The sequence below is a fragment of the Varroa destructor genome, unplaced genomic scaffold (genome assembly GCF_002443255.2).
Source record: "Varroa destructor unplaced genomic scaffold, Vdes_3.0 BEIS01000003.1, whole genome shotgun sequence".
NCBI classification, from domain to species: domain Eukaryota; kingdom Metazoa; phylum Arthropoda; class Arachnida; order Mesostigmata; family Varroidae; genus Varroa; species Varroa destructor.
Genome location: NW_019211456.1, coordinates 40,805,689 through 40,829,992, shown reverse-complemented (window position 1 = coordinate 40,829,992; position 24,304 = coordinate 40,805,689). Strand labels below are relative to the sequence as shown.

The following is a 24,304-nucleotide window of genomic DNA, read 5'->3' as shown; positions in this document are numbered from 1 at the left end:
AGACGGTAGTATAACGTATAAATCTATCAGAATCATGAGTAATGTGTTTCAAATAGTATAGAAAAAATGAAATAAGCTACTTTAACCTTTGTGATTGGCTCAGCGTAATTCATACGTAGAATAAAACAATTTTTAGCACTAACTGGTCCATATTTTTTCATGGTAATTTCAATAAGAAATTGTTAAATCTAAAGCAAGTTATCATAATAATAATAATACAATGCAACCAATCATGATTTCCTCATTTTAAGCACTTTGTTATCTACCACTGTACAAAGCTGTTTAGTTCGTCTATCTCGAAACAGGAAACTAACCATTATAAAGTTAACTAGAAAGTTTAGATTTCGAATGTTGACTTTATTTAGATTCGAACGAAGTTTCATAAGAGAAAGTATCGTATAAGCGCAGATAAGAAAAACACAGTGTGAGAATGCCATAAATTCTCAAGTGTCCATAGGTTTTCTATCGAGACCCGTGTTCAATAAAATGGGAGTGGAATGATCTTCAAATGATGTTGATAGGACGACAACTAGAAGTACATAAAGTATTCAATTAAAGTGAATTATTACAAATTGGTGTGTAAGTAATCACTTCCTCTAAGGAGCGTCGTATTTACTTCAAAAGTCAATAAACTACATTAACGTAAGGTGCTTGCTAAAAAAAATTAAAAAAGCTAAGGTTCATACTGACAGAGACTTAGTAAAATTTTTACGATTAAATAAGACCCCTGTATCATTAGAAAAGAATAACTTAAATTTCAAAGTCGTCGGTGCTCCATCATAGAAAGTTTGATGATCTCTCTTCCTACTCTCCAAAGGGTCATGGCTAACGATCAACTACCGTCTTGATACCAAACATTTTGCGGGAAGGAGTTACGGTTTCCGCAGTCGACTTAGGCTTTTATGGTACCTGTCTCTATAGCAATTGGTATTAGTTGATATACCTCCGATACAAGAAGCTAATTTATTCTCGGAAAAACGGTACTGTCAACCACAGATTCATCATACTTACTGTAACCGACACTGGCATACTCACTGGCAGGCAGTATCACCCTAGCAGGCCAAAGATGCCTATGTCCTACATAGACATTGCACGCTCATACGTAAGCTATTTCCCGCAGCTCAATATGCGAGGATCCCTATTGTCAAGCGATTGCTCTAGATTTCATTGCGCAGGCGCCGGTTAGCCAATAATGAACTTTTACTGCTCGAATTTCGACTTCTGTTCATAATGTGATTTCGACAGTTTGTCAGACATGACCACGGTAAGTAACACGGCGACCTACATGAATATTTCAAAGTATCCCTTACGTGAAATTCTCACTCCACGAACAGAGGAGATAGCAAGTTCATGTGCTCGTATAAATTTCCATTTCTTCGGTCCCTTTACATCCCAGTTGGCAATGAAGGGAGTTATGTATATACTCCGCATCGAAGTATGCTCAAAAGTTTTTTTTCCAGGCTTTACTTTTTTTCAATCACTCAAAGCTGGAATTTAGAATTGATCTACGTAAGCCTAACCTAAGAGACGCACTGTAAATCTGCTGTGACCCCCCCCCCCCGAGGTTAAAAGCTAGAGCGAATCGAAAGGTAAGAGACACTGAAGTTGAATTTAACTCCGAATGCAGAGCACCTCAAACACAAAAAGCTCGAGCATCCGATCGCGGGCTCGTTACGAATTACCATGCCCATATTGTGTTAAATAAAATACCCATAACTTTATAACCTATGTATCATTTAAAAAAGGCCTTGCAGGCAAACGAACAAATAATGTGTACAACTATTTTTGGTGTGTACCCAATCATTTAACGGAGTTTCTATAATATTTGTGGCTAATGAGTTCTTAATAACGAAGGATATTGAGAAATCGCTCTGTGCAGATCATTTTGTTTAATAAGACTTCATATGTGAGATGATAACCAATGATTCTGCAGAGAATTCGAGCTGGTATCTAATCCGTTATCCGTCTAATCCGTTAGACAAGCATTTAATGGATTCAATACCTATCTGTACGCAAAGATGCTCGTCAATGAAAAACAAAAAAAAAAAAACAATTAGGAATGAATAGGTTTGACATGAAGTAGAATGTATCACATGGTCTAATTGACTCCACACAGGCAGGCATATGAATTCCACATAAAGCTAATATAGATTTGTCTATGCATTTGCACAGGCAAAAACCATAATAGAGCTTTTCCAGTGACAGGGCTTCCATTGGTTTCCAAAATTCCGATCCCAAATCGGACCGTAAGCAATTTTTGATTTTTAATTAATTATTAATGAAATATATTAATATAATTAAAAAAATAACATTGCGTGTACATCATGTGAAGGCCGTGAAGAATTAAGAACTTGTTTAAGTGCACGTACATCCTCCAAGTTTATGCTAGAGATGCGAATTTGATAGACGTATCGCGAATATCTTTGCATGCCCGACAGTATTAGCCAACACGATATTGTATTTGTCTGTCGCGCGGTTGAATGTATGCCTCTGAGGGCACTTGGCTCTTCGCTAAGAATAATTAACACATCCCTAAAAAGCACTTCCGACTTTATCTAATTACCTTCAGTCTGCTCCGACCTAGTTACTCGAGGACAGCGGAGGTCTGGATCATGAACGATGACTAATGTGGCTGCTGTTTAATTTCATGCATGTATGTAGCATTTGCTACAGCCGCCCCTATAAACACCTAGTTTTACGGGCGGGGTCCTCTTCCGCCTTTATACGCACCCGAGTTTCACATTTTTTCTGGGACTATTATCGAATAGAATCATTCAGAGGAACATAAATGATGTTCACGGTGTACGGCCTCTTGCTGAATAGCTCTGTTTATTGCTTTCTTGTCAACAACAACAACTTTTGGATCATTACCTCTATCTCCGACTCTGTTGCCGTTAGCGCGCCTGCTCACGATAATAGCATGGGAGAACATGGCAATATATATACAAGATAAATAACTCACCATTTGGATTATGCAATGGGTTGTGTTTCATCCACTGTTTACTTGATTGTCTATAAAAAAATCAGCAATATATGTGTGTTGCCCTCCCGCCAGTGTTGGAGAGGGCAAACGAGTGATATTCAAAGCGCATTAGTAATAATAAGTTGGACCAGTATTTCCGAGTTCTTTTTAATTTGTTGCGGTATCGTATTCAAAAACCAGAGATACGGAACACTTGTTTCAGCTGAACGAAGATCAATTAAACGCAAAAAACAATACCTAGCAAAATTGTAGACAACAATGTACGTGCACTGTCGTAACGTTTTTGGCTAATAATTATACTGTCGTTCTAAAGCGATCGTTGCAGATCCGTAACCAGCGTTGAATTACTTTGTACACGACTTGCCTATACGTAATCGTTGTTTTCTACGGCGTCAGCTTACGATCCATCACCTGGTATTGCGATTCGACTCGTCTTTTCTTCCAAGTGCTTTCACGTTCTACGCCACTATATACGTTATTGTATTTTTGCCAATGGCAACTCTGGATGCCCGTACATGCATAGAGAGCCTTTCCTTTCTTCGGCAGAGTTACTCAAATGATTTGGCGTTGGTTGTTATATTGCCACGACCTCTCGCTCAAGCTGGCCGATGCCGCAACGATCCTCTCTCTGTAGATTAAAATCGACATCTTCAAAAACTGCACATCCAATAGGTACCGTCCGACAAGAAAAGACCGCTGATAAAAAAATATCTACTCCGCTTCTAGCTCTATTACAGCTTGTAAATTTGATAACTAACACAGCCCCTCAACATGTTTAGTCGCGAATGTTCCAGAGGCTAGAATCGAGTAGACACAAGTTCTTTGTATCGGCAGCCTTTGAAAATTTCGTGTGCCTCTCGCGGTCTCAGTCTTCGCATCGTTATCAAGTTTCTACGCGCTGGTCGTTCGCTGACCAAACTACTCTACCGCCTAATAGAATTATCCACTGAATTTGTACTTGGCAAAAATCCGCTACTGGGGGCTTAATGTATCCCACGTCGAGAGCTACTTAAGCTGCGGCGGCGGCGGCTGCTGCAGCAGACGCCTTACGTTTCTTTTCGCCGCGTCTTCGTCGACGTCTCGGACGAGCAGTGGTGTACTTATTCGTGTTGAGATGGAAGAATCTGTTGGAGTCCGTGCATTGAACATTGTACCACCAGTCGCAGATGAATAGCTCCTGTTTAAACACTGTTCCATTCGGGCAAAGGAAGCTCATCTTGTGACCGAGTGGATCGCAGTTGTGGAATGCCTGAGGTCGAAAAAGCCAAAAATAAGATAAGAGTTATTGGAAATATAGCAGTAAGCCTTGTGTCGACACACGCACCATACGATGCTTAATCTACGCGTCCAGCGTGCGCGAACTTCTCCAATTCGAAAAACCAAGACTTTCTTGTCGTACAGTGAAGCTAATTTCAATGCAAGGGGAAAAACATGTTAAGAATCCATACATTTAATCGGCTCTCCTGATATACTGCATTTACAGTTTAACTTACGCCGTTTAATCGTGACGGGTAGCTGTTATTCACTCGACTATACAAAGAACACTATGGTGCTATGCACTTTAGAACAATATAATAACACAGGATAGCGTTCTTAAATAGTCTCACAGGAATCGAATTGGGTTATTTAGCTATTATCAGACCGACAGTAAGTTAGAAATAGACATTGTCTATAGTGAATTTCGAGTCCACCGAAGCGATTTTTCGTTTCGTTATAGAGAATAGTCAGTGTATATCTTTATTGGTTCATCCAAGTTACCGAATACATGCGGACGGACTTTTATCTTTTCTATATGATAGAGCCCAGGCTCTGATGCTGGAAACAATGGCAATCGTATAATTAGGGTCATATAGCACTAGCTACTAGCGATAAAAACTGTGTGGCTAGCGGACAATCGCTGCTCCTGACACTAAAGTGACCATGGAAAGCTGTGCGTTCGTTACACTATATGTACATATATAGATATGTACATATAGTGTATAGTGTTTTGTTTTCTAAATAGATCACAGTATCGGGCTATTGGCATTGTGCTCTCGCTCGATTTGTATTTTAACAGATTTATGGAGCTACATGAAGATACGCGTGTTATATTTACTAGTAGCATGAGTGTCTTTCTAAAAAGGAAAATAAGTAATATCTTGTTCAATCAACTGTCGAGGCAATGTAATAGTTTCGTACCAAACTGACTGGAAGCACGCTGCGTCTTTGAAGAAATTCCGCGGCCTGAGATTAACCAATTTTATTTAAAAAACAACCTATTTTCAAGTATCAATGGATTCTTTAGAAATTTTTATAGCTTTGTAATATAAAATTTGGTAGCTGCTACTTTAAATGAATATAATGAAGATATTGTTCAATGTACTAATCCAATTACGATCTACATAATGTGACATTTTTTCAAAAATTCTGCACGTGTATGTATTTTGAGAAAAGCAGATTTGTGCCATGACAATCGAAAGATCGTCTTTGCGAATCCCACAAATTAGAATTACAGTTATCCCATTGCAGACTTTGTCCAATTAAGTAGCGTATTTCCTGGCAAATATATCCACTGTAATAATTTGCGTACCGGGTTTAGTTGAAGATTAAATAACAGTTAAAATAATAGATCTGTAATACATAATGGGCGCCCTCACAAAGACCTTTACGTTTTGCGTCCGGCATCGCCGTTAGACACTCCATCAGACGGCTGGTATTCAGCACAGAGCAAAATGAGGGCCCGGATTCAAGCCCAGATTACAACGTGCCTCAGAGATTTGCATGCAAATACGTTTGCCAATAAGCTATCACGGGGACCGACCATTGGCTATGCAGTATTAGACTATCAGTGTGTTAATATATTTAACTACCTTCTCTACCTATCTAGTCTTGCCTGTAGACGTAGACTGGGTTTAATAGAAACACAAATGTCACAAACGTCACATTCTGTTTATATTTATGTATATATAAACACAAGTCTAATGTCCAAATTATGTGATTGGCAATATTTTTTTACAGACCTAAACATTTAACAGTGTTTCTCGGCTTCAGATTTGTTGTAACATTTCAAGTAATATTCTACAATTCGTACGTGAGCTTCAGCAATTATGACATAAGAAGTCGCCATTACAGGATAATTTACAAAAGTCATTATAACTGTTACGACATGATAATAAATACGGGAGCACTTTATAATAAAGAAAGCTAATAAATTATACGAGGAGATTATTAAAATAATCAGAGCTTTGGATTTACCCCGTTCTACACGCCTAAGCCCCGGGAATTTTTAGGAGCATCCGTGTCTATTTAGCTTTCTACTGTAAGTAGTGAATCTCACCTGACAACGCGTTTCAATATCAGCGTACATTCCCGCACTCTCCTGTACTTTACAGTCGAACGACGTTTCGGGCACTTGCGCATAGTTGGGGTAATCCACCCCGGGGGTACCAGGGAGATCCCCACTACCATCGTTTACGTTACGATTTGCCTTGCTAATTGACGCTTGTTCGCCCTGTTGCTGGGTTTTGCGAGCCGTATTTCCAAAATTGCCCAGAACAAACACCTGTTCATTCTGTGGAATCTTTGAAACTGTGGCGTTTCGGGTTCGCGCCGGAGATCTTAAGATTCGTAAAATTACGTAGCATTAGGATCTTGAGTGGCGTCTTGTGGGTTAAAAAGGAAATCTAATTTCTTTTAAAGAAGTTTCCTAGTAGGCATATGCATAAAATTGTCTATACGTACGTTTAGTATCATTGAAGTGTATGGATAATTGTTTAGTAGTGAAATGGATACATCGGGGACTGGAATTAAGTGTTGTCATTTGGTTTATTCAAGCATTTACATTTTACTAACTACATGAATGGAATAAGCGTTCGTATAATTGACGCACGACTAATGTATGCGATACAATGCTAACAACCTTATGAGAATTAAGAGTATACATATATATGTCGATGGTCATCGAAGTGAAATAACTAGACTTCATGATACATATACATATAATCGAAGACTCCTGCCATGCTTATCCCAATACCGCTGGGAGCTGCGGAGTATTCTAGTCATCTGCTATTGCTACATGCCTGGCGGTTTATCGATGGGAAAAGTGGATGAAAACGGAGAACCACCGACTCATAGGAAACAATGAGAACTTCGATGAACGCGAATCGATGTAGCAATGATTCATGAACATGGAAACAACAGACCATATTACAGTTCTCGCCACAGCTGTTTTCCTGTACATTTTATTTAAAGCAAACCGTATGTGAGAGTGCGATGCTTTGGAGCGATACGCAATTAACTTAGCATGATAATGAACTTGACAATAATCCGGCAACGCGGACGGTGGTAATAGAACGCTCAGGGGGTGATAGTTATATTTAATAGAAGTTACTTTTTCTTTCTTTATCGAACTTTCTCTCAATTAGAAACTCTGTAGCACTGCCATCTCAGTTGGTTGCTGGTAGATCTATGTACCGCAGATGAACTTTTATTTATGTGCGGGTATCGTACTGTCGCAAAGAAGCCGATAATACGGCTGAAGTCTTTTTTAGATTTCATCGTTGCCGAGAGGAGTATATATGATACAGGAAATTAAGTTGCAATAGAGCCGTAAGATGAAGGCTGATTTCGGGACTAAGCCGCCATCGAAATGGGTTTGCGAATGACTCAGCAAATAGATAGCACAACTGGATAATGCTGTTAGTTTCTTTTTCTTATAAGTAAGACGTCTCGCTGTAAAAGGTTTTGCCTGTTAGCACACAGAAGAAACTCAATATTGAGGCTTGCGCACAAAAATTGAAACGTTTAGACAATTTAGAAGTCATCATTATATTCACAAATGGTTCGTTAACTAGGCGGAACAGGTTGTTTTAGGCAAAAATAGAAGGTTTATGGTGAACCGATTGCATTTTAGCGATGGCTGCGGAAACAAATATTCTTAGAATGTTTTTTTGCAGCGTATTTTGCAGTAGACTTTTAGTCTTCACAGAAAATTGTTATTATCCCACTAAGATCTGGCTGCCGAAGGTTCTCACGTACGTCCGTTGCGATATCGCTGTTCGATCAGATACAACAAACTAGACTCGAACTGACGTCATAGTTAATTTTCGACGAATGCAGCTCAACTAAATTCAAGCAGACTACTCTTACATAGATTAGCTTGTTACTAAAAAGAAGGGATAAGAGCAGGGGTAAATTCTTGCTTGTACACACTTGCCACGCATGACAAACCTCAAAAGAGCATATCTAGCCTGACCTTCAACGGTATGAGGATGGATTTTGGTGGTTGTTGTTGTCCTTGAATTTTATGCTGATACGGCACAAATATTCGATTGTTTGTTGTCTGCTTCTTTACTTCGCTGTGAGCTTTCAGTGACTTTGGCCCCTTCGTCCCCTGTCCGTCATGCTAAGCCATACGTTTCTCTGGTCCTCCATTCAAGCCTATTAAATTTTTGTTCATTTGCGCTCATTAGTAAAATCAGGAGTCAATTAATCCTGTTGGCTTTATCGGGTATATAGAGGACCGATAACACCTGACTAGCATCTGGTGCTGGTAGTCTCTTTTTTAAGTACTTTCTTACTAACCGATGTTCTTCAGCTATGTCGAATGATTTGTACTGTTCGTCGAATGATTAGATGGATAGAGTAAACGTTTTTCGCGTCTGACGATCAAACGTGATTTTTCTTCCAAGTTCAGTAACGCGGCCACAGCCGTAGCTGGCGGTCGGACAAAAAGTCGAAAGTCCGTCTCTTTCCTTAGTTCGTTCCGAACAGTCGAAAATAGAGCGCGACAGGGAACTGACTCCTCTCTAATCAGGCCAATATATAAGTATTTCAATCGTGTCTAGGAAGCTTTCAGACACTGACAAGAAGAGCCAAGACAACGAGCGACAGCAAAGGGCCCTTCTGATCTCCTGCAGCAGGCACTATAACGACTGCTTTACGGCCATTATAGCAGCACCGTTGCTAGTGGCCAAATGGCAACGCATGAGAGACAATATAAACCAGAACAAAAAGAGCGGAAAGAAAAACAACGCCGAAAAAACAACAGATATTAGGGAGAGGAGCCATGTTTGCCAGAACATCGGTACCGGGTCGGATCGAAAAGAGGGGGGAACACAAGATGCAGCGAACTTTGCCACTAAAGGCAACCGCTAAGACAGAAATGACAATCAAATAGAATAAACGAAGAAAGATCCTGTTCGTGCCTACAACTTCTAGAGTTTCACCAGTTATATCGTCGATACGATTATAATTATTATGACCTTCTTGGGCGCTATATATAACACTGAAGGACACATCGAAAATAAGTCGGTAACACCCTTTCGTATTGTTCATTATACACGTCAGTAATTCAATATTGCGTATAGAATATTGCATTCTCGATTGGATTAATCCTGAGTAGCTTCTTCATCGAACTGTAAAGGGAGCATTAGCGACGGCAGTAGCAGAGCGTATAGCCACGGTCGTTTCTCTCTGTTTAGAGCATGCTCCGCTCAGCGAAAAGAAAGGGTGCACACGAGTCACAAGCTACTGTTACAGTGATAGATGACAGTGGAATTAAAAGTAAAGTCAGGACACTAATAGTCGCACGTGCCTTAAGTGGTACATAGATGAGTTCTTTTTTTTAAGAACACTCGTTGATCTCGAATGTCAACGTAGTGCCACCTTGAGCTTGAGATAGCAGTCAGACTACAGGGTTAATACCTTCGAATTAATGTAGAACGGAACTGGCATTCTATTTTCAAACCGCAGCGCGCTATTCCACGAACGGCAAGCAGCTACGTAAAGTAATGACTGGAAATATAAAAGGTGTCTGCGAATTTACTGATAATAAAAGCGGTTTATTCAATCTAGGTTATGTTAGTGCGAAGTTGAATTAACCAATTAACTTTTATATATCAATAAAATAAATAACATACACTTTACCTTTGTTCGATAACCTGAGTCTGATCATCTTCGGAGTAAATCGTGCCAGGCGAGAAATTAAATCCTTTTTTTGAGGGATCACGTCGGCCGATGGGACTTTGGGATTGGCTTTGAGGGGTTGAGGGCGATAGGGGCATTGTACTTGGAGCCTGCGTTAAGCTTGGCAGCGCGACAGGGAAGAATGGGTCACGTACTTCTGTGACCACTTGATCGAATTGAGGGCCCTCTTGTTCGCGTGCTTGGTCTCTCGGCGTTAGAGGTATATCTACCTGTACATCAACCATTTGCACATCTTTCTTCGCTGGAGTAGTTGTTTGGCTGTGTGTGCTAGTAGTATGATCGATTGTGAAGTGCAGGGTTTCCGATGGAACATGAGTTTTTGCTAGCGGCGACAGCTGTTGCTGCTGTTCAGGATGTCGTTCTATTTGTCGAACGCGCTGCTCAGGTTGGTCCTGACGTCGTTGACTAAGTGGGGACTGGAACCCGACATCTCGTTCGGTGAAAGGCTCAGTGGACTTAGATAACTGTTGCGTTATTTGGGTGTGGTCTATGTGAAACACTTGCTCGTTAGGTATCTCAGAATTGGGTTGTTTTTTGATGTCAGGCTGCTGGGATTTTGCTGAGTCTAAGGATGACTGCCCTGGTAACTGCCGTTGTTGTTCCTGCTGCTGTTGGACCCGAGTAAATTGTTGGCCTATCCGCTCGTCAAGGACCCGTTGTTGTTGCAAATTTTGCTGTTCGGTTTCGAAACGTTTTTTATCTTGTTCATACTTTCGACGCTGTTCCTCAAATCGTCGTTGATCCTCCTCGAATCTCCGGCGGCTTTCCTCAAATCTACGCCGGTCTTCTGCAAACTTCCTTTGCTGCTCCCGATAACGACGCTGATCTTCGCGGAAAATTCTTTGTTCCTCGCGGTATCGTCTTTCTTCTTCAAGGGCGTTACGATCAAACACCTGTACAACGGGTGCGGGAGCCTTAGGGCTAGGAAGGATTATCTCACGGTCAATTGGAGGCTGTGGTGAAAGCAATCGCATTTGAACGGGTTCAGGTACTTCATTTCGGTGGGAGTCTTCGGGGCGAGCCGGTAGTCTCACCCCATTGGTCGGTGGTTGTGCTGCTTGCTGCAAAACAGGTTCTTCTACCTCGGAACGAATAGGAACTATTTGCTTGAATGTTTGAGTGGTCACTCCACCGGTATGGTGAGTTCGTTCTATGGTGAAATCAATGGTTCGTGTCTTACCGGTGTCTGTTAACCCCTCTTGGAAATTTTGATTTTTCATAATAATTTGACTTTGTCGACGTGCAGGAGTCCTCTGAACTGAGACCTGTGACTGGGTCGGAGCAGTAGTCTGCAAGCTAGGAAATTCTGTAACCGATAGAGATGACGGGTCGAACTCCTTAGCAGAAAACTTCCGTTCGAGTTCTTCTTTCTGCTTTTTAAACAGTGTGTCAAAGTTTTCGTTGGGAATGTGGGTCGGTGAGCTAGGATTTTGTCTGAGGAACGATGGGTCTCGAACACCTTGAGAGAGTGTTGTTATTTTACCGGCGTGGAAGTCACCCTCGATACGGGACATTGTTTCATCAGGGTCGGGGGTTTTTCCGGCTCGAGTAGCATCGGCCCCCGTTACACCAGGAATAAACATAGAGTTCTGTTGCTGTCTTACTTCTCCAGTGTTGACATCCTGAAACAGGGCCGTAGTTCGACCGTTACGACCAGGTTGTGGGGTCTCCGGTCTGTTACTCGGAATCGCATTTCTTACTGCCGATCGCGCATGAACGTTCCCATCTGAGCGGCCAACGGGTTCTGTGATTTTTCGCTCACTTACAGAATTTGTGGGTCGAATTGCATTAATAAAATCAATCTCGGAGCTGCTTAGCTTCGTAGCGGCGTTTCTGCTCACGGGAGGGATAAAGAAAATGCCCTGTTGCTGTTTAGATACGCGTGAGCTAGGCCGTAAGTCGTTTAGTGGGTGCACCGCAGGAACGTCTTCTCGTTCAAGTTCCTTACGTGGTAGGCGCTGGTGCTGGTTCGAGATAATGACTGGTCTGTTGCCGACCAGAGCGATTTCGCCTGAAATGCCGTTAACATGAACCCGCTCGTTTATTGGCTGCTCTGTAGGCAAGCCCGGTTTAGCACTTGGTTTAGGTGTTTGGGCGTTATCGTTTGTGATTCGGCCTACATGGTCCGGTCTTGGAGTCGAAGTTTGAGAAGGATGTTGAACTGTTAACTTAAAATTAGCGCCATTGCCTGAAAAATGCGCAAATATAAAGATGTTAAGAAGCTGCTGATTGGTTGGGTTCGTGATGACTGGTTTTCGTTAGAGAATTGAAACTGCTTTGGCAGGAAATTCAACGATCAATTAGTGTTTCTTTTCCCTGTCAATGTGGACAAATTACTTTTGACGGTACCTTTAGTATCGAGAAAACTGAAACTACGGGTAGTTGCGCTTTGTTGGCTGGAGGCTTTGCTTTGCAGAAATTGTTGAGGTATACTCGGAGTAATAGGACTAAATGTCTGCTGGATCACTTCAAGTGGTTTTGCTGTGAAGGCCAAAGGATCCCCATCTGGAGCGAAGGGCCCAATGGGGGGAGGTGGCGGACGCGTTGTTACTTCCTTCTGTAATGTCATCAAACGTCATTTTAGAACATGTTATTATTTCTAAAACCATTGCGAAGTGCACAACGTCGATAGAATATGACAAACAGAACTTTTTGTGAAAATGACCGCGTATGAGTTCAATTTGCTTATATAACTTTAGTTCACGTTGGTTGACACTTAAACAATAGACAATTAACTTACAGTTGAGGCGCATTTCTACCATCGAGAAGTTCAAGTTTCAGTAAGTTTATTTAAAATAGATTTTTTTATGCATATCATCATGTTGAGCGTGATTGAAACAGTACCTACAGTGATGATCATTATTCGAAGACGACTTGAACACTAATTACGTTCAAAATACGGAATTATTGCCGGATATTCGTCACTCTGAGAATTTTTGTTCCAGGAAGTAACTGATGATGTTGAAAATAGCTTAGAGAACTACAAGTATACGTACCGCAGGCAAATTGTAAACGTTATGACCGATTAGAATCATTTTTTGCTTCTACATTACTAAGTGTAATAATTATTTACACTTGTACTAAACGTTTAGTAATTTCTTGATTTCAGAATATAGACCTTTTTGTGCACTTGGAATTTCCTCTAGGAATAGACTTGAATTTCGTAAACATCGCATAATCTATACGACTGATGTAGAGCTCGTTCAAATAAAATAAATCAATAGCACAAAAGTTTGTCCCTTTCTACCTGTCTCTTTCTATCTAAAAAAAATAGCTGAAAATGATAGATAAAATTTTCCGGTTTTGAGCCATTTAGACTGTTAAAAATTGTTAGTGAAAGAACTGCAAAAAGACAACTTCCAGTCTGCCCGAGATTTGCTTTCGTCTAACGTCGGAGATCAATTAATATATCTTTGACCTTTGACAGCGACAAAGAATAGAAAGAAAAGCCTAAATATATTATCGGTCTATTACGGCCAACGACAACGTCAAAGGATGGTGTACGACTGTAAGGCGCCTTTGTACTATGCATCATTCTCGACGGCGGCGTATTCTCTGTTACGGCGATTCGACGAGCGCTAAAGACGCGCGGTAGTCATTTGTGTACTGGCCTTTGCTGTTGCTCACAGAAAAGTAACAGCTTTCTCGTCATCTTTTCCCTGGGACCCATTAAGCGAGCTGTAATTGGTAATGTTGTTGATACGTAGCTTTCTGATCGTTTTTTTCTGTTGGCATCCGCTGATAGTGGCCATGGGATGATCCATCACTTGGATGGCTACAGAACATTAATGGAGTCAATCTAGTTTGTCAAGAATTAGCAAACACGCACACACACAACTTACATGGCCTACGATGGTAAACAGTGACAGAGAAGGGGAGCAGTACGTCCATGATTGAAGCTAGCTCAAAGAAACGACGCTGATATCAAGCATACGAAAAATTAGCTAATTTCTACATGATTGCACAGTTTCAAACATGAGAAAATGGTCATCAGTTATCCGAATACATCTTAAAATACGTAAGTTAATTACACATTTTCAATGACACCTGGCCAATAGGTAACGAAAGCATGACACATCTGAATATGTAGAGCTTTATCGAATAAAGATTAAATCCACGGAAAAAAAGCATTTTGTTGAGAATAATAAAAAAAATCAATAAAGTGGAATTTCAGCTTTGAGTATCGCTAACAGAAGAATATTTACAAGGACCTACCCTTCGTTGAGTAGACTAATCTATTTAGACCAACGATGTCTCAAGCGATGTTCATTCATATCGAGTCCTATTTTTAACAGTCGACTTCCACAAGAAACCTCGTGGTCTATATGGTACTGGACGTACTCCAATATGTATACCAGAAAATAGCTCTACAGGCTCACATATAAAGTGGTAAGCTTTTTCAACATAAGGCCTTTCGGTAGTAAATGTAATAGATCGCGGGGGATGGAGGGTGCCGAGGAAAGGTCGGAATAAAATATAACGGACAATCCTAATGTCGGCCATTCGGTGTCGTGCTTTTCAAAAGATCCTTGTCCAAAGCTCTAGCGTTGCCAACATTTGCTAGACTATGAAATACATCCAAATACTGCAACATGCGTATAGCTGAATCATTCCTAAAGGAACTTACTCAATGTTTTAGTACAGGACGTGACAAACATTGATGTCATCTGGCGCTATCTATATGGGTACAATATCTCGTGTTTTTTTTTTCTGTATTGTTCTAAACCAACTGGGTCAAAGGCTATTCAAATCTGAACATGATGTCACGACTTCACAGGCCCTCGTACAGTTGTCGAACAAATAGGTTGCCACCCAAATGGCAGAAAGTTATGAGTAATAAAGGTCCATGCTCTAATCGAATATAAAAGAACTACAACTGTGGAAAAGTTAAAATACACTATGTCAGGTTTCATACTGAATGAACAAATACAAAAATTGAATACTTTCAGCGCAATAGTTTAGGCGATTAAGTATTTGCTCGAAAAAAAAAATTCGGCTCAGTGATTTAAGCTCAATCGTTAACGATTGCGAGAGCGAAAGTAGGCGTAGATTTCGAAATAGTTTGCTGTACATTTAGGGGTTGTATTTTACTGTGTATAACAGTATATTTCAGTGCTGTATATATAACCTGCATTTGCAGAGGAAACTTACAGGTTTATGTCTTTACTGCGACTCTAGCACAAAGTTACATACATTGAATGTAAAAACTTCAAGTATATTTATTATTTTCACCACAGACATATGTTGATCTAGCATTTGCAACGATGCAGTCTTCTTTCCTATATTTGAGAGAATTTCTATTAACGGATTCTGCCTGTTCGTATTTTAGAGTCTACGTAATCTTTTAAACATACACTATTTTGTCCATAGCACGTGTGAGCAGGGCAAGGTTTATGCAGTTCTCACCGTTTTGGGTTTTAGTGCCTTTTTCTGTTTTAAATATGTGGAAAGTTGTAATTTATATATCAAGATTATAGGCCTATGTTTAATACACCTCTGTCTTGTGACAAATTCAGTTCTTCTGTTTATTTAATATATTAATTGAAACTACTGGCCCTCGAGTCACTGAATCGGTAAAACTTGAAGTTCGCACGTTGATAGTTACCATGCTTTATTAGCACTGATATGTGGGTAATAAACCGCTATAACGCACACCTAAAATAATACAAAGATGATTTTTTTTTGCTTATTTCTGCCCCGCTTTCTATAAATAGAGTAGTTTTCCCGAAAAAAGAAACATGGTTTATGGTTCAAATTATGGCTAAATTAGAATTCTCGTTTATCTAGTTTCGTGCTTGTCTGAAGATGCAGAGAGGGTATGCGTCAATGGACGTGTGTGTGTGTGTGTGTGTGTGAGTCCATGAATATTTAGCAATCCGTCCATTGTACAGTGTCCTACAGCAAACAGTATAGGAATTAGTACATATCTTATACCGCTTATCGCCAAGTATGTGGTCTACAAGATGGCCATCGCGTCGTCCTCCGTACGTCGAAAGTAGTATATTCTTGTAGTGTAGGCGGCGAACGTGAATTGTTTCGACCAGGGCCGATGAGTTAGCCAATAAAATAAGTATCCAATTTAATACCCTACGAATAAATTTGGAAAAATTCTTGTGATAACAACGATATTCTCGCAAGAACGCTGGCCTACTAAAACCGACCATTTTTAAGTAACGTACTATTTCATCAGCAATGTTCAGGCGATTACAAATAGGGCATCTTAACTCTATTGCAGTGTTGTCTAACAAAAAAAAAGTTGCTATTTTAATGAGTTCGCGCTTTGAACGGAAATGATTAGATGTACCAACTTCATATCAGTCCGCTTAGAGATTTGTTTCTAAACAAAGCTCTTCACCCAACCGATCGATAAGATGTCCTTGGCCGAATTTTATTAACGCTGTGACAGTGTCATTAGCCTGGGTAGTCTGAGAGCGGCATTCTTCTTCTACGGTTGTTTTGTGGCCATTTCTAAAGAAAAATTTCTTCAAATCATTTACAACCTAGTATATGTATGATTTCATAAGACCATAACTGAAACATGTTCCATCGTAATATGGATGACTCAACTTTTTCAATAAATCTAATCGCTTCAATATCTTCCCACGAACTGCCTGGGGGCACACAAAACGCATCTTGTTTTTTGTGAATGTTTTACATGGGAATGCAACACGTTTGCGGACCCACGATGTACGCAGAGATTGTAGCATGGGTTAACAAATCTCCGACTTGAAACAAACGAAGGGACAGTCATGTTAGCGCTAGACGTTGTAGGTAATAGTGACTATTGTACAGAACAAGTCTCACATCGATGCTCATCCATGATCGTTCATCATTGGTCGTATCATTAAGCACAGTCGTGATCAGGGTTATGACTATTCCAATTAAATGACACAACAAAGAAATTGCCGTGCAAATGTTCTTGTCATGAACAGAAAGGAGATGTATATTACACGTAATGGTGCACAACATGAATGCTGAAATAGTTACATGTATTTCTATGTAAATGGGACCATAGCGGAACAAAACAATAAAAAAGTTGAAGGTCAGTTGCTACTATGTGCTACTTAGTACGGTAAGCTTGACAGATGTATTATCTCAGGACGATCTTTTGAAATGATTTACAATTGCTATTACAAATTGCTGTTATTTGGAGAGCCTGAATAAACAACAACGACCAAGGAAATATTTTGCGATTTTTGTATATTGAATATATGATACATTTTTTTAAACTGTGTTTAATAAAGCTGGAGTCCCTCCAGCTTAAGACAACAAGGACGCTAATATGATTTCATACGTTATTTAAGGCACTGTCTCCTTTTCAGTTGCCTATTGTTAATGTGTTCAAGGAAAACAATCCATTGAAAACCTGCAACGTTGCTCGTGATTAAGAAGATTGGCAACTGAAGAAATGGGGATCTGAAATCGATACATATGCGGCGTCTCCTAGTCACAAGAGTAGACCGCTTTCCAATCGATGTAATACGCGATTGGTTACATAGCTCGAAATGAGCGCTCAATATGTGGGTGAATACGAAAGGATTCGTTTAATAACGCGACTGAAAATTGCAACAAACAAAAAATTGAAGTATCAGTATTATTATTACAGATCATTCCTATACGTATCGCTTGCTAGGGAAAAGGTGATAAACATACTGAAAGGGAACGTATTTGTACCCGAGCATTACGCGTATATATCGTATGACCTCCAAACGAATAGGACACTACATACGCCTGCCAGTCTATATATTTCAGTACCACAAACTTGACATAAAAAAAAAAATGGCTTAAGAAAAAGTTTAAAAATGGCTTTTTAAATAAGCCATTTTTAAACCGCCTTTGACGATAATTGCCAACCGTTGGGTTTACAACAATCTAGTATAACGGCAGTAGTCGCGGCAGGGTACGATAGGCCACATTCGTGAGATCTGCATGTCCAATACGCAATGTCTTATTCATACATCTACCTATTCTATTTCGCGTATAGAGCATGCATAGGAGTGCTCTTAACAGCCGGTTTTTGTACGCGCTTTATATTCAAGACAATAGAGCCTGCAATGCACGGCACACGTACTATATTATGCAAGTAAGTATGACTAAAGAACCGCGCGCTCTAGCGATTGTATTACACTTCCCACAAAAATCGTTCTGGGAAAGAGATGAAGCACGTGTCAACCCAACATCGCCCAAACTACTGAATACCAATCACCATATCCACATACAACTGTGTATACATGTAAATAACTGCAAGATGACATTGCGCGTTGGGAGTGGAAACACCCAGACGCCAGTGCAGTTTTCACTATTTCATTTTCTTTGACGTTGCGTTAACGACGTCGTTGATTCACATAGCCGCGCGGGATCGCTCATTAGATATAGTTGATGCGACCATAATCGTACCGTGGGAAGTGATAGCAACAGCGACAACAGGGTTAGGGGTGGAAGCGGGAGCTGTAGAAACACGTAGAGCCCGAACCGTTGTCATACAGGTTAACGACAATCAAGGCACATTACCATGATACGTTTGAAAAGGTGGCTATACCAGCAACGGCAGCTGTTTGGTACGGCGTCGACAGCGTGTCTGTGCCTTTGTCCATTGGCAAACGCAACAACTAGCAAGAAGATATCCCTTGCAATTGGTCGCTGATCCGGAGTCGATAACCGGCGTCGACTACCATCAACAGTCAGAGACGTCACGACGGGGTTAATGCGGCTCGCGAGAGCTCTGCAAGCGCTATATTGGATAAGGGACTACTCGTTCTGCTAGAGGAGATCTGTACGAGGGGGTAACATGGGCTGGTCTAATATGTCGCTGCCCGTGTGACACTATAACTCCATACTTAATAGCATGCTCACCGGCCTCGACTACATAACGCTGAAAATGAACAAAGAAGCAGGCTGGCAGCCGCTGCATTTAGCCGCCCCGCTAAAACAGCAGTTACTTAGCCGCTGACACAACAGCCGCTAACCAAATTCGAACTGCTCTGGATAGTGTAACCGTTCCAACTGCATTCATCATCAAGCCAAGTGCGTGGGCAGAACTCTGACGGGAGAATTGCGCTCCTGGAACCTATCCTCTACCGCATATCGAAGTATCTTCCTTATATCTCCCTGCTCACAGATGTCTCCTAGCCTCGGGTTTTCCTATTCATTTGCTGTTAGATATTAGAGACAAGCACGTTCTGCCTGTGGCCGTTGCCGTCGTCGAAGTAGAGACAATTTGTGTAGAAGTCAACTAAACGGCAACAGGCAATCATCTAATAACCCAAGAATAACCTAATACAACGAATGACTGCACACCCATATATGTACATAGGCAGTTACTTATTCGACCTCGCGCACGTATGAAATAGATAGCTGTTGAAGAATATGCTATCCCAGTTCTTTGGTAATCTACACTATCTATAGACGCTGAATGGTGGATTTGCAGCGATGCAGAAATAATTATACTGATAAATAAATTCAATGCGACGATATGGCGCACGATGAACTTCAAAGGTAAAATACGTAGTACATGGCTGTAGTAGATGTTGTGACGTGATCCTTAATCTAAGCGGTTCAATTTATAAGGACTCACAATGACAAAGAGAACTGTTGCGTTTCAATGATATAGTCCAAAAGCCTGATGAAAGGTACAATTCGCAAGAAAAAATAGTTAATTTTTATATATCGATACTTAAAACTGACAAGTTTTGATTAGTGAGCATATTCAAATTCTCAAAGTAAAACTCACGCTTGCAAAACAAATGACGTCTTGTTCCTGGAAATTTAATAGTAGATCGTGTGAGTCCTGAGCTAACGCGATGAGATGACCCTGGCAGCCGTACAAGGAAATCTGTCATCTGGTTACATCGAAAGGTATGCGTATTGGTGCTATTTACGACGAGTATCAATAAAAAACAAATAAAGTCTATATGAAAACGCGCGTGCCACATCTGCTTGCCCAGTGTTTTCTTGTAATAAGCGACGACAGATTTTCAAACACCGGCAATTATCGAAAATGCACATACTGCGCATTCATAGAAATAGCAAAGGCTCGCAGAAAAATCTAGACTTTATTTTATATAGCGATGATTTCTATATCAGTAATAATATGAATAATTCTACGTAAAAAAATCAGTACTAGCTCTTTAGGTTTGAACGATTTAGTTACTGGTAGTTTTAGTGTACTTGATACTCACTGCGTTCGCTGGATAAAATATACGCGCTTCATCATGAAGCCGCTCATCGAATAGCTGGAATATTTAATTAACGACACCGCGCATCAATTATCCGTCACGCAACGGGCGCGCTTACCCCTTGCTGAACCCCAAATTTTATTTATATTTAGTACGATATATGCACACACGTAGATGGTAACGATCGTATAAACATGTATGAATTCTGAACAAAGCAATGGCGATGGATGCCGCTGGACTGATGGCAAAAATCAATTGTTCATTTATATCTGTCATTATGTAACGCGGATGCTGTGTACACATCTAATAGAGGAGAATGCGTTGGCTGGTCAGGCGATACCGTTTGCTTTGCTAAACATAGAGCTTTCCTGTAACAATGGAAATACTAGTCGACGAATCATACTATTGCAACATTATGCGTGAACTCTGGAAAATTTGAAGGCTTAATGATATTGGCATGCAACGACTGCGACTGGACGGTGTGTTTACTTTAAGTTTGAATAGAATAGAACTTTTTAATAATATCTTCGAGTACTGTCATTATTTTCTGTGATTGATGATTAAGCGCATAGACATAGAGCGAGTGGAGAAGATAGTAATCATTATTCAATCGTCTCAGCTAGCTACGATGCGACATCATCATTCTTCTTCTTCGAAGATGCAGCAGGCGTGATAACGCTTTCACAATAGTATTCAATGTATTTTACATTCAGTCGACAGCATGGACTATCTGGTGCTGAATTGCATAATACCTGCATGATATATTTTTCGAATTAGCTAGAACAGTGTTCCGGTTCCGACGTTGAGCAAAAAAGTGTTTTTTGTTTAATGACAAGCCGCAGCACCAACACTGGCAGTCAAAATTTTCGGATACCGATGCGGTATTGAAGAAGCTTGAAGAAAAAGTAAAAGCTAGAGGTCAAAATGAAACATTTAGATAGGAGAATCTAGCTACGTCGTCGTAATTCTAAACCATTAATTGCATTGCAGTCGTGGACTGCTGGTGCTATAGGGTGGTCCGAAGCAGCGTTCAAATCAAGAATCATGTCCGGCTATTGTAACGTGAACTGGGCACGCACGTTGCGTCTGTGCTGCACGTTTTCCCGTAAGCGTTTCTTAAAAACTTGAACAAGGTTCAATCTTTTCGTATGTACATATAGCAAACTGTCTAGGCTGTTCCCCTTCTTTGAACACTGCTCAAGCAATGTCTCTCGATTAGACATGGTGCGGGTGGATGAACGGCAGCATACGATATGGTTTATAAGCTCGTTTATTGGATAGTGTTTTTTGAATTACTACGATCTATATCAAGATGATATGCACTGAAGTTTCTTCACACTTTTAGAACTTTTATTTTACATCTGTACAACATATATATATATATATATATATACATATATATATATATATATATATATATATATAAACCTCTGCAACGAAGCCTACTTATCTTTTAAGTTTTCTGGTTGACTAATTTTGATTGTGGTGTATATTATTTTTACGTTTCAAGCTAATTCGCATAAGAAACTCAACAACCAATAATGCTTGCAATGGTCGTTACGTTTATGGCAGCAAGTTCGTAATCAAGTTACGAGTCTATTTCAACTGTTGACGCTACTCCCTTGTCGGACGAACGTTTCAAGTTGTTTTGATATTACGATGGCTTAATAATCCCATGCCTTATATGTTATGTGGCGTTGCGATGTTACAATCGTTCACACAGACGACTTCGGGAAGGGATCTTATTTTGACAAAACCCATTAGCAACTAAACTGGTTGCTAAATAAGAAAAGTTAGTGTATTTGAAGACAATTAGCAGGATCTTAAGATTCGAGTTGTACATTTGGCGCCGCCGTAGGCACACTTAATTCCGTGCTTGGAGCTAGCCACCTGAAGGCTCGTCTAATGCGATACTGGACGTAAAATTCAAAACGTTTAGTATAGGGATTTGTTTTTCCTGTTATTATATATAAAACATTTGCACCAAGCATGAATACGATCTAATCGTACACACTCCTTTTGTGGTACTTAACTGTCGTAATGACAAAAGCACATCGGCCGCATGGTGCAGAACACCGACAATATAATTGACTCAAAGTGAGATAGCTAAGTGCTGATCTATCATAGTCCAAAGAGAATATCCACCAGGAAAGCGCTACGAGACTTGCCAGACACGTACATATTTGTTGCGGCATTTTTTACCTTAAGGATCTGTAAAATCTAGCGTCTCGAAATCAAGGATCTAGCCAAGTTTTCTCACCACAGTGCCCCTTCTCTGCAAACACTCTTGAATACATTGGCACCAGTGATGTGCATAGCGCGTTTTTATCGAGTGTATTTATGAACTGATTTTTATAATTTGAATTAATTGAGCACCTATTCAAGCTATTTGTTGATGAATACTCTATGAATTGCAGAAACAATGTCCACATAAAAATCAATTGTATCACGTGCCTAGTGTTAAATTGTACATGTTATTAGTGTCCTTTGCCAGAAAGGCCATAGCGTTTTTAGGCCATACGAGCAATACAACGATTTGTGAGCCACGATAGGCATAAACCTTTCAAATAGACAGTAACTACGTTGTTGCGAAGCCTGAAGCTGAGCTTTCATGATCGTTAAAAATAACTTTCAATGTCTTGGCTATACATGTAGTAGATCACATTCAAACACATCAGTTCAATTAATCGATGACAAACTGTCTTTAATTGGGATCGACTAGAAACAACTATAGTCTAGTTGCCTCTATCAAGTTATATTAGTGCTCTGGTCACTATCTTTTTCAGCTTGAAATTTATTTTGATTTTTAGTTTATTTATACTTTTTATTTTTCGAAAAGAAAAACATCCTTTGTTTTAAGTCTAACAGTTTTTGAACAATGAGAGAGAAGTACTTAGTAGTTTATAATACTTAACTCCACGCAAAATCTCTGGCCAAACTAACTGGATGATTTAGACAGCCCATACATTATGACAAACAAAATTTCTATCCAATAGAAAACATCCGATTAACAACTTCCCTTCCAAACAGTTGGCTTTCTTCAAACCTAAAAAACCAGATTTTTGTCTTCAATTTATTCTTCTGTTGAATTTAAAAACTGTTTCAGAAGTGCGGATAACGGAATCTTTGGCTAAAACAGCTGAGATATGGAAAAGAATTCGATCCGCGTACGAGACGATTACTTTGAAGATGACCTAACTTTTGCCCTCTTATGGACATCAAAGCGAATATGTAAAATCATTGTATTGGTACTTAACGTTTCAGATCAATTTTTCTCGTTAACCGACCATTTGTCGACGTTGGAAATGAAAAAAAAATTTGTAATGGTATCAGTGAAAGACGACCTGAACGGCTAGCATGCCGCTTGAGTGGCTATATTAATTTGCAGAAATAGCTGTTAAAAGAAAGATACTTTTTTTTTAGTGTAGATACTTTGCTCTTCTGAATAATCTTTGACAACGTTCGTTGCAAGAGAGACTTACTTATAATCAGTCAGCCTTGAATAGACGGTCTCCTATATATTTATATATACAATGTACAGAATATATCTGTATTTCTATGTATACAATATGTAGAAATACAAATCTAATATATGGTTCAACTTAACTTTTTGAAGTAATAAGTGCAGTGTCTTACCAATTCATTGTCTCTATTTTTGCACACCGAATAATCCAACGCACACGCTACGAGGAGTAACCATTTCATTGTGGCACGGAGGCTATCAGCCAGTTTCACCGCTGGACCTGCACCTGATGCACCACAAACAACAGCTGATTACACTGTTGAAGATTTTGTCAATAGAATAAAGCACAACAGATTGGCCCTTTGAAATATTTTTTTTTCTTAATATTTGAAATACCTCCCTTCTTGTTTCTATGAAAGCACGTATTTTCTTGAGGTTTATCACCAAGTTCACTAATGCCAAAGTTGTACACCCCGACGGCACTTCGTTTTATCTTGGTCGATCCAGTTTTGAAAAGATCTCAACAATCTAGCTCAGGATCGGGCCAGGTCATGTGGCAGCGACTCAATCCCTCGTGGAGCCTTCTGTCGCTAACGGCGAAGCGTTGGTGACTTTTGGCATGGAGAGAGGGCCAGATCCGCGCGCGAGCGTTGCGGCAGCGGCTGATCGTTTGCTAGCGCGATTTAGGGGCAGCAGTAGCAGTCATAGTAGCTGTAT

At 40.1% G+C, this 24,304-nt stretch overlaps 1 protein-coding gene and 2 long non-coding RNA genes across 12 annotated transcripts in view; 1 reads left to right on the top strand and 2 right to left on the bottom strand.

Annotated features, from left to right (window-relative positions):
* Positions 1-2,803: 2,803 nt before the first annotated feature.
* The window catches only part of LOC111247209 (uncharacterized), a 39,837-nt gene continuing 18,336 nt past the window's right edge, over positions 2,804-24,304 (bottom strand). For all 5 annotated transcript variants that reach the window (XM_086982202.1, XM_086982201.1, XM_086982203.1 and 2 more), the window contains 5 exons: positions 23,761-23,873; positions 12,299-12,506; positions 9,890-12,137; positions 6,300-6,579; positions 2,804-4,232 (listed from right to left, as the gene is read on the bottom strand). In XM_086982202.1, coding sequence (XP_086838328.1) covers positions 3,993-4,232; positions 6,300-6,579; positions 9,890-12,137; positions 12,299-12,506; positions 23,761-23,873 — 3,089 coding nt within the window. In that variant the 3' untranslated portion in view covers positions 2,804-3,992. The remainder of the gene's footprint in view (positions 4,233-6,299; positions 6,580-9,889; positions 12,138-12,298; positions 12,507-23,760; positions 23,874-24,304) is intronic.
* On the bottom strand, positions 15,449-18,858 carry LOC147756947 (uncharacterized). The gene is made up of 2 exons (XR_015322656.1): positions 18,347-18,858; positions 15,449-17,505 (listed from the first exon to the last, which is right to left on the bottom strand). It is a non-coding gene; the product is annotated as an uncharacterized LOC147756947 (long non-coding RNA).
* LOC147756946 (uncharacterized) lies at positions 19,304-23,955 on the top strand. Of its 6 annotated transcripts, none has more exons than XR_015322654.1 (5): positions 19,304-19,444; positions 19,722-19,804; positions 20,435-20,603; positions 21,115-21,229; positions 23,234-23,955. It is a non-coding gene; the product is annotated as an uncharacterized LOC147756946 (long non-coding RNA). The 6 variants fall into 6 exon arrangements; XR_015322650.1 differs by having other exon boundaries at positions 23,231-23,955; XR_015322652.1 differs by having other exon boundaries at positions 19,308-19,444; positions 19,725-19,804; positions 23,231-23,955.